Source organism: Pinus tabuliformis, chromosome 4_2 (genome assembly GCF_031772625.1).
Source record: "Pinus tabuliformis cultivar Carrire ecotype Pingquan chromosome 4_2, CPIR1, whole genome shotgun sequence".
Taxonomy (NCBI): Eukaryota; Viridiplantae; Streptophyta; class Pinopsida; order Pinales; family Pinaceae; genus Pinus; species Pinus tabuliformis.
The window spans coordinates 355154559-355165380 of NC_142304.1; the positions used below are offsets into that span (position 1 = coordinate 355154559).

General features: G+C 34.7%; 1 protein-coding gene across 1 annotated transcript; it reads left to right on the forward strand.

Moving 5' to 3' along the window:
- Positions 1–7564: 7564 nt before the first annotated feature.
- LOC149169381 (uncharacterized) lies at positions 7565–10363 on the forward strand. The gene is made up of 5 exons (XM_089428695.1): positions 7565–7900; positions 8097–8189; positions 8329–8454; positions 9723–9854; positions 9961–10363. The coding sequence occupies exons 1-5, from the start codon at positions 7672–7674 to the stop codon at positions 10044–10046; spliced, it is 666 nt and encodes a 221-aa protein (XP_089284821.1). The 5' UTR covers positions 7565–7671; the 3' UTR covers positions 10047–10363.
- Positions 10364–10822: the final 459 nt, after the last annotated feature.

Genomic DNA, 10822 nt, shown 5'->3' on the forward strand with positions numbered 1-10822 from the left:
CGCATTTTTCTCTCCTCCCAAGGCGACATGCAACTCAGGCTACCAATCCGAATGCCAGGTAGGCTTGGTTTTCCAGGGCAATGAATGTTTCTAATTGGGAATGCCGCACGACATTAAGACTTTAATTAAAAAATTTAAAGCGCACACAAAAATTAACGTACGTACATAATCTATATATATTTGGTATTAAATGATGACATTAAACAAATCCATGGTGAGGTTTAATACATTGTTGTTATGCTAATAATCAAGTCATCAAGTATTTATTTTTACTATGGGTATTTGTATTTTTTTTGTTTCATTCTATTAAATAGTATATCGAGAGGTGTGACAAGCATGGAGGATCACAGACAACTTGACAAACAAACAAAAAAATAACAAAAAATGCATTACAATGAATTGAATTTAGATGGACTTATTATTTTTAGTTTTTATTAATTTTTAAATAAACCAACATTATATTTTATTATTAATATTAATATTATCGCTTCATTAGAACATCTCCTTTATGATAGAGTAGTTTTAATATTACTATTATTATTATTTAACGATTCTAACACTACTACATTATTTCTCACACATTCCCACATAAGAAGTTGTAAAGCACCTCTCAAAACAAAACAAATGTAACTATAATAAGAGTGACAACTAATAATAATAATTATTACATTATTCTCATTGAAAACCTAAAAGAGCTTTCCTTTTTTTTTGTAAATTTGTAATTTTATTGTCTCAAAATTCCTTCATACAAAATTAGATATCGGACTCAAGGGAAATCATAAATATTGACCATGGATAACAGTTTGGACATTTCAAAATGTTAGCAACAATCACTATGAAGTTCATGATGATTAATATAAACTGAACTACATGAAGTAAAATACAAATTCCAAGTGGCTAAACATAACATCAAGAATCAAATGAGGTAAATGAGGCTAAATCTTGAGCGTTGGTTCTTTCTCATTTTGGAGGTTTCCTACAATTTGTCTTAATCTAAGATGATTTGAAGTGGTTCCTTCCAATTGCAATATGCCTCATCAGGCCATACCATTGTTAGGTAGAAGTTCTAATCCTAGCATCTCACATTAGTCAAGAAGTCAATAACCTTGTTACCATATCATCAAGAGTGTGAGGAAATGATAGAAGTGATAAATTGGGCAATGATTTGAATATGAGAGACAAGGTTCTCCAGTTTCCAACTGTTAAAACAAATTTATATTAGGTACTCCTTTATTATTTTCTTAACTATTGTCATAGCCAACTAAGAATCACCATCAACCAAAAAATTTAGTAACCTTCATTCTTAGCCAAGATTAGATCCATCTATAAGGCAAGGAATTGCACCACGTTATTACTAGTGATGCCACAATTTATAGTTGATAGATTTAATGCTCATCATTCCTAATCAAATAAGATCTACCCATATCTTACTTGTCCAAGATTTCCTTTAGAGGCACCATCAAAATTTAACTTAAAAAAACCCATTTGGGGATGGGTAAGTATTATGGGAGATTCGTTATGAAGTCTAGGAGCCTTGGAGGGGATTTTAGGGAGAATTAATGGGGAGATATCTAGTTTGGTCAAGATCCCTAATTCATGTTGATTAGATTTCCATTCCTCTTGAGTCCAATCTTCTGAGAGGATGGTCTCCTTGATGTTTTGTTTGATAATTTTCTAGACCTTCCCATCTTCATTTTGTTTTGGTTTAAATATCCTCTTGCTTATTTCTTTCCAAGTGAACCACATATCAAAGCCTGGAGTTAGAATCCATGTGTGATTCAAGACTGTATTATTGAATATGCTTCGTCACGATTTCTCCATAGTTTCGACCAACTATTGTAGTTGTGTTCTGAATATCGAAAGAGGTGTAATATATAAGCCCATAAATGGTAAGAAAAGGGGAAGTCATTTATGAGGTGCTCCATGTTCTCTTCCTAGTTCCAGCATGGGGGGAAATCGAAGCACCCTGGAATCCCTTCTTCTGAATTTGATCCCATGATATGGTTTCCTTTTCCCATATAGCCAAAAAAATTAAGAAAATTTAGGCCAATGGTTGTGCATCCAAAATTTTCATCATAGGGGTTCCCTTTGAATCTTGTTGTGACCAACCATCAATGAGTAAGCCTCTCTAACTGTAAACATTCCTTTTGTCCAGTATCCCCAACAAGGATTGTCATGGTCTTAATCAATGGATATTTTATGACTTTTCGAAATCCCGAGTAAGAGTAAGACAGGTTGGCATAGATGGGTGCTCAGTTCAATCCTCCACTGTCTTCCACATTTTCCATATATTGGAATCGGTGGAAGGTTTCCAAAAGTCCTGTACAACAATGCATGATGTAGAGGCCTCCAATTCTCGAAATTTCTCATGGTCCCCCAAGTGAGCTAATTGTTTCCAAGCATCATTCCATAAGAGTCTTTTTTGGCCATTCTTGATCTCCTTAAAAACATTATTTTGAATAAGGCTTTGGTTTGTTCATTCTAAATGCCATATAAAGGGTCCTAATGGATACTTTTTATCTCTCAACTTATTCAACTAAGAAGTTTGATATTAATTCCTATTCCAAATTTGTTTCCATAGTTCATTACTTCCTTGTAGTCACCTCCACTAGAACTTAGCACCCACTTCCTTGTGAAGCATATTTGGGTCTCTTAGGCCAAAACCCCTAGCTAGATTGGGGGTGCAGATTTTTTCCCAAGTGACCAAAGGCCATTTTCTTTCCTTATTACCTCCTCTCTAAAGAAATTTAATGTTTATACAGGAAAATGATGGTCTTAAATATTTCTTTGGAGGCTTCTAAGACTAATAGTTGGTATGTTGGGAGAGATTGAAGGATGGAATTGATAAGGACTAGACAACATGCCAAGTTGAGTGTGGAGTATGTCGAACTATCAGGTTTGCTGGAGAGCTTCTGAAGTATGCCCTCCCAATAGGTTGTTCGCAAGGAGTTCTACACGAATGGGGCTCCCACGTAATTTTCAAGCATTTTACCTATTTGGAAATCCAAAATAGGAGCCATATGTCTTTGAGCAATAACATTAGTATTAAAGAAACACATATTCAATTTTTTGGCATTCATCACCGTACTTGAAGCCTCCATGAAATCATTGAGAATGGTTTTCAAATCCATAGTCTCCCCCGTAGTTGGAATCTTGAAGAGCATAATATCATTAACTAACTGTTGATGAGTGATAAGTAGATCATTTCCATATAGGCGATGTCCTTAGATCTTATCATGATGCCTTACTACTTTGAGGTATCATCCTAATCCCTTCGTTGCAAGAATAAATAGAAAGGAGGAGAGGGGATCCCCCTATAGAATACTTCTAGAAGGACTAAATGTCATTGTTGGGAGTCAGTCAATCGAATGGAAAAGAAGGAGATATAGATTAATTATTTGATACAGGGGATCTACTGGTTCGAAAACCCAAATGTTTGGAGGGTTTGGAGAAGATAACCCCAACTTAATTGGTTGTAGGATTTTGAAAGGTTAGTTTTTATAAACATTCCTGCCAACCTAGATCTCTTTAGGGAATGTATAACCTCATGAAATACCGCTATCCCATCCAAAATTTGGTGTCATTTGACAAAATCATTTTGCTCTAGTGAAATGCTACTATTAAGTAGAGGTTTTAAACAATTGACAATTGCAGTCAATATACTATTATAAACAACATTAAAAAGAGGGATTGGTCTAAAGCCAATGCCATTGTCCAGTCTATTGGATTTTTGGATTAATGTAATAAGAGTAGCATTAAGATCAAGGCATATCATTTGTGAGTGGCGAGATTCTTCACCCAGAGCATGAATCTTTGGGCCTAAGAAAGATCAACAAGCTTGAAAGAAGTACATTGTGAAGTTGTATACTCCTAAAGCTTTATTCTTTCTCATTGCCATCATTGCTTCCTCCAATCCTACGAATGAGACTTCTCGTATAGTAGGAGACAATTTATTGCTCCAAATCTACATGTTGCATCCAATGTTACCCATCCTAAGAGTAGACGAAAAATAGAAAGTTGTTATGTTGATGCTTCACCATTGATTTATGGAATAATTTTGAATTCCATTCTCCTTCTTTCAGCCATTGCACATAAGAATTTTGTTTCTAGAGGGTCCCCTCCTACTTCCTTTATTGCTCCATTTGGTTTATAAACTATGCGTCATCCATTAACCGAGCATCCGTGCATCAATCTAGAATAATCTGTTGTTGCACTTATTGCATATGAGATTCTAGAACCTGTTTCTCTTTGAGGATATGGTTGAATTATTTTTTATTCCATTCTTTGAGTTTGAATTTAAATTCTTTAAGCTTAAATCAAAATGTATGCATGTTATTTCATATTTGTACTTGTATTTCCTCCAACCATCCTTTGGATTTGGGCAAAAAACTTAGCCTTGAAAGCCAAAAAAATTCAAATCTAAAGGTTGATTATAGAGAACCAATTTAAGGTCTAGTTCCAAGCAAATTAGCTAATGGCCTGAGCCAATGCTTGGTAGAATGATAGATTTAGCAAAGGAATCCCTTACTAATAGAGATTTTGGCACTATAAATCAGTTCAGTATTTTGGCCACTTGATTTTTCCCTCCTTTGCAGTTGTTCCAAATATAAACCTTGTTGATAGGGTTTAGGTCTGCCACATGAAGTTGATGCAGAAGAGTGGTGATTTGTTGCACCTCTCGTTCTAATCTTCTGACCCCCCCCTCTCTTATAGAGATTTAATAATGTTGAAGTCTCTTCGTGCAACCTAGATTTCATCATTATGGAGGGATCTTATTTTTTTATGTTTTCGAGGAAGGCTAGTTTTTCCATAGGGATATGATGACCATATACCACAGTTAAGGAGCCTGATTCCCTAGCTCCTCCTACTAAAAGTGGCCTGAAGGAATACAAGGGAGTGCTATCAAATCATGGAATGACACCTCTTGAGGGTTCTAGAGAATAATTGTACCCACACATTGCCTCTAGCATCTAATGCTATGGCTTCACAAACCCTCCAACATTAATATGAGATTTCTTTGACACTCACACTTGAAACTTTTCTTTCTTCTATCATAAATATAGTTGGGCTTTCCTTTTTAATTCACTCTCAAATAGATATTTGTTTACCTTTGTTGTTGAGATTGTTGATGTTCCAATAGATAATATTCATTTTGCGACATGTTTGGGGGAGGAAAACACCTCTGATAACAAAGTCACTTGTCTTATATTAACTAGGTATTCCCCAACTATCTCAATCGATGCTTTATCTTTCCTTCTTCCATTTTTTTCAATTCCTTATGAGATTGAGCTTTGCCTTTCCTGCTTTTTGTAAGTATCCCAAAACCCCTGCCTAATGATCACACCTCCCCACTGGATTCCTATAGTTGGTCCTTCTCTCTTAAATATACCTAATGATATTGGACATTTTGACCTTTTGAGATCATGCTTGGATCTTTAATTTTTCATTATTGAAGAAGGTGTAACATAATTTTCTCATCTCTATTCAAGATTTCAATGTCTTCCTCTGCATCCATTCTTACCACATATGGTATAAGTACCTACTCCTAGTATGGGATTTCCAGTGCGGTTTCTAGGGCCTTGATTTTAGGTGAGGTATTGTCCTGTTGTCCTCTAAATTTGAGTTTAGATTCATGAGATCTTCACGAAGCTCTATGTTAGCATCTTGGTTGGTAAGCATTAAATTCTTATTTCCAGTCAGAATTCAGGTTGCTTCGAGTTGAGAAGATTGATTTCTAGGGTTTCTACTTCTAGTTGTGGCTCTTTGAGAATCCTTTGGAGTAACTGTTTGAGATTCCTTTTGCATTTCCTCCTAGAAGATTAGGAAGTCTCTGAACAAATGACCATATTCATAGAATCTTTGACACTAGAAATGAACATGAGCATAATCCAAAGGTTGACTCCAAATCTCATCTTGTTAGGAAATTTCAAAATACTCTCGATGTGGCTGAGAGATATTCATGTAGACTCATATTCTGGCATATGAGGTGTACCTCCCACATTAGATCACATCCGAGATATTGACAAAAGATCCTATCAAGTTTTTTGTTCCTTCAAGTATCTTTGGATCCCAAAATCCTTTGTGTAGAGAAAAAAGCCTCACCAATATTGAGGCCGCTAAGAATTACTCATTTTCATGGTTATAACATTCCTCTTAGAACCGCATAAATAAACCTACATTTTATAGAAGAAGGGGTTGTTTTCGAACACTCTAGCCCTATCTTCAAAGCATGTAAATATGACTGTAAAGAAACCTTTGGCCCCCATTTTCAAATCAATTTGACCTTTTGGTTGCCATTTGTTGTACATCTATCTTACTAAATCTTTCTCGGAATGCCATATGCCAATAAACTTGCAAATAAAAGCATGATCTTTCATATATTGTCTATATAACCTCATATTTGGAGTTGATCACTGCTTTACACAAACACTCTTAAATTAAAATTTTCATTGCTATCCTAAAATCAAATCATATTTTCCACTAATTCTCCTCCTCCATTTGAAGCTCCATATCCCCCTCTCTAATAACATGTGCATGCTTTTTGTAATAAGCTCCCGTGACCCTCCCCAAGTGAGCACTCATGAACGTAATCACATCCGGTAGCAATGATAGTGTCCAAATCCGATACATCTCCCTACTCGGACAGCACTATACTTGCACACTATTCTTCACATGCAAGTAGGGTTAGTTAAAAGTACTTTTTAAACCTAGTATTTGAATTTATTAGTTTTACATAAAATTACACAATTATCTATATACTTCTAATTTCTCTATGAGACATAATAATGATACACTTTTTCAAAAATTTTAAAATTAACAATGCCTTGTAACTGTGTAGTGATGGACAGTTTAATTATATTTTAATATTAATAAAATGCCTGCACACGACTTTTCACAATATTTTATTATTGCCCAATCATGTGTCTTTGAAAGTGTATATCTCTTGAACACTTTCATTGTCCAGAATCCATTATTGATACGGCTGGTTGTCCTTCATCGCTTCTTTGTCAAATTCTTTTCGCCCTGAACTAAACTTCTTTCACTTCAAATTCTCTCTATTTTCAGCCGACTTCACACAATTATCGTTACAGCCCCGCGTGGTGTATTAAAATTGATTATTTTCAACGACTTCATGAACATTGTTCATTATTTTATCATTAATTTTTAACCACTTCATTAACAATGTTTCACCTGTATCAATCGAGCGAACCTTCAATCCTAATCACTTTCACCAGTCGCTTCATTAACGACTCCGATGACTTGTTTCTATCCTGTAGCAGACTTTCAGCCACGGTACGTCCAAATTTCCATTCTCTGCATCTTTTATAATGTGAGTCACCCACAAAAAACCAAAAATGTCACCATGGTCTCACGGGTCCAGAACCCTAAACGAGAAATGAAAATTCTTTCTGGAACCCTTTCCCCTAGAATAAAATTCCGGGTGATGTTTTTAGAACCTTACAAAGTCATAGCAACAGATGTTTGGCTCCTATAAAATATTCCAAATGATCAACATAGTGAAATAGATGTGCCAACTACTCTTCTACACTAACTTCTATAAGTCCTGCATGTCTGGTGACAATATCGATAGTTCTCAGGATTCAAAACCTTGCAGCTTGTCTCTTGTTATCATTCCCTGTGAGAGAGTTAGCCCAACTGAAGTGCTGGAAAATGGAGGTTTCTCCCAAAGCCCTGGGCTTTGGCACGATTGCCATAATTTCCACTATTCTGTGCTGCGGAATAATAACATCAGTGCATGGTAACTATGTCTGTGATTTCTATGACTGCGGAAATGGAGTATGCAAAGACTCCTCAGTTTATCCCTACTGGAGGTGCGAGTGCAAACATGGATGGAGGAAAGCAGTTTCAGAAGCATATCTTCCATGCACCGTACCAGAATGTAAGCTTAATCTAATTTTGTTTGCGAGGTTAATGTTTTAGGTTTTTAAATAATAAAAAATTCATATCACTTTAGGAAATTTAACATTAAATCTCATAATATTTCATAACATATTTCTAAATAAATTTTTACTATTTTACAATTTTCAGTGATTCTAATAAGATTCTAAGATTCTGCAAGTTCTTTGTCTGTACAGGCACATTAAATTATGGCTGTAGTGAAGTCTTATATCCTTCAGCAACTTCGCAAGTATCGCGCAGTAACTTAAGCGATCCTGATCAGTTCAACCGTAAGTAACTTAACGATAACCATCTAGCTGGACGTGTATGCTAATTCAGATTGTAAATTTTTATTTTTGGCCTTTAAGGCCTAAAGCTGCATTCCAATATTGCGGTATCTATAGTCACTTTGGTATTGATTGCTTGCAGCATGTGAGTGGGATGTATGTGGAGCGGGAACGTGTGTGAAGAAGCCTCATGGCAGTCATACTTGCCTCTGCCACCAAGGCTACCAAAATCTCATGAATTCGAAGAAAGGTTATTGTGTTGCAGAATGTAAGTTTCTCTTCCCCTGACCTCAGTTCAGCTTTTTGTTTTCAAGGTTATTGGAGAATAACTTTCACTATGATAATTATGACTGCACTAGTTTACTTTCAAGCTGGGGGAATAACTTTCACTATGATAATTATGACTGCACTAGTCTACATTCCAGCTTTTCTCGTGTAAGTGGTTAAGTTTATTTTCAAGCTAGGAAATATCTCTTATTATAATAATTATGATTGCACTAGTTTGCATTCAAGCTTTTCTCATGCAAGTGGTTAAGCTGGTTGATTATAGTTTCACCAAACTTAACGGCATTTGACAGTGTCGAAACATTTTTTTTAATATTCAAATTCAGAGGAATGAGTAACAAATTCAAATTATATGGGCAAGGTTTTAGTTTAAAGTGGGTTATTGCTATTATCATTTCTAGGTAAGGTTTTAGTTTAAAGTCGGTTATTGCTATTATCATTTCCAGGTAAGGTTTTAGTTTAAGGTGGGCTATTGCTATTATCATTTCTGAGTAAGATCTTGGTTTAAAGTGGGTTACTGTTATTATCACCTACGTAAAGTTTTGGTTTAAAGTGGGTTAATACTATTACGACTTCTAGCTCAGTGTTAGAAATTGGCACAGCAAGACCTATTAGATGGAGGTGTTTAAGTTATGATTTAGCAACCATTGAAAAGTTTTCTTGGTAGTGGAGGTGTTTAAGTTTCTAGCTTTATCACAATGGGTCAATATTACTATGAAAGAGACTATGAAAACTCTTTCATATGTCCAAATAGCATTATTAGATTATATGGGAGATTAAATTATAAGAGGCATTTTCGGTTATTTGCTAATCTAAATAATAGCGGCTGATCATTATAATTTGACGAAACTTAAATGATATTTAACCTAACCTGAAGCATCTGAATGTAAAAATACCATTATTAAATTATAAAATAAATATTAAGCACCATATTACATGTCAATAATTACTATGTTTTCATCTTATCCATCACATTCAATAGTGTCACATTCAATGGACAAGATAAAAAAAATAATAAACCAACCAATCATTGATTCACTTATGTTTGAAGTATTTAATATTTTCAAAAACAAAAGTTTTTGTTTAGTTACTAACAACTAAGCTGAACAATATTCCTTACTTGATATAATTTGGTTGTTAATCAGTATTTTAGTCTAAATGTTTATCCGGTATTTTACTCTAAATTTTGAAAAACATGAGAATTCAACTTTATTTCAATCGGCAAAAAATAACTATACATATAACTCGCAGGCGAATTAGGAGCAGACTGTGCAGCAGCGGGTATTACAATTGCTGGAACTTCATCGAAAACACTAAAAGCTGCGGCAAGCGGCACCAACTTCGAAGTGGACTCACGTCTAGCTTCTGCCTCTACAACTTCAGGTAACTCTTATTTACTGCAAATTCAATTCATTTGTTTTCTTCACGTAAAATTTTCTCTTTAGGTCGGCTTTTCACTGCCGGTTTTTTCTATATTCTTGGCCTGCAGGGTGTGCGAGATTGGCCAGGGATTATGCACGTCCATTGACTTCAAAGCTCTTCATCATCTTGGCCATCGTCTTCTTCACCGGCTGAAAATATGAACATTCCGTCCAACTACGCACCGCTTCTCGTTTTCCGGTTGAAGTTTGAAATCGTATTAGTGTATTAAGTATGCAGCGTTTTCCATTTTCGGGTTGAAGTTTAGAATTATGCAGTAGGCCTATGTTGTGGGGTTAGAGGTTTGAAATCACACTAGTCTGTGATGTTGGTTGTTTGTTTGTGATTACTTGTATAGATTTCAACACTTTAGAAGTTGAGACCCTTATGATTATAGTGTTGGAGTATTCAATGATATTACTATATATTAAAATTAAGTGGTACCTTTTATATAAACTTAGATTTTATATTGATGATTTATGTACTTTAATTGATAGAAGTTTGCATTTAATTAATTTTACCTAAAAGTTGATACATAGAGATTCATGGAGTTGTTTTTAAATACAGGTTTTCAATGTGATGGTAAATATTTATTTTCAATGCAGGGCTTACATGCTCAAATTGTTCATATATAACTGAACTAACCTAATTAGTTTTTTAAATAAAAAAGTAATATTATGAAAGCCAATGTAGACTCTTACAGTGCACGCTTCCACACAACCTTCACAATGAACCCTTGGGTGTTGTGACAAACCCTATGATAGCTGTATTATTGTGCATAATTTTCAGTCATAAATGCTAAATATTGTTATAATTTAAAAATATTAAATTACATTTAATTTTACAAGAATGTGCCATGTGCATAATTTTCATTTATAAATGTTAAATATTGTTATAATTAAAATATAATAGATTACATTTAATTTTACAAG

Bases quoted from the DNA above. Each gene is read 5' to 3' on its own strand.
- LOC149169381 (XM_089428695.1), top strand. From the start codon at position 7,672: ATGGAGGTTTCTCCCAAAGCCCTGGGCTTTGGCACGATTGCCATAATT. The intron at 8,190-8,328 runs GTAAGTAACTTA...GATTGCTTGCAG, and splicing joins CGATCCTGATCAGTTCAACC to CATGTGAGTGGGATGTATGT. The intron at 8,455-9,722 runs GTAAGTTTCTCT...TATAACTCGCAG, and splicing joins AGGTTATTGTGTTGCAGAAT to GCGAATTAGGAGCAGACTGT.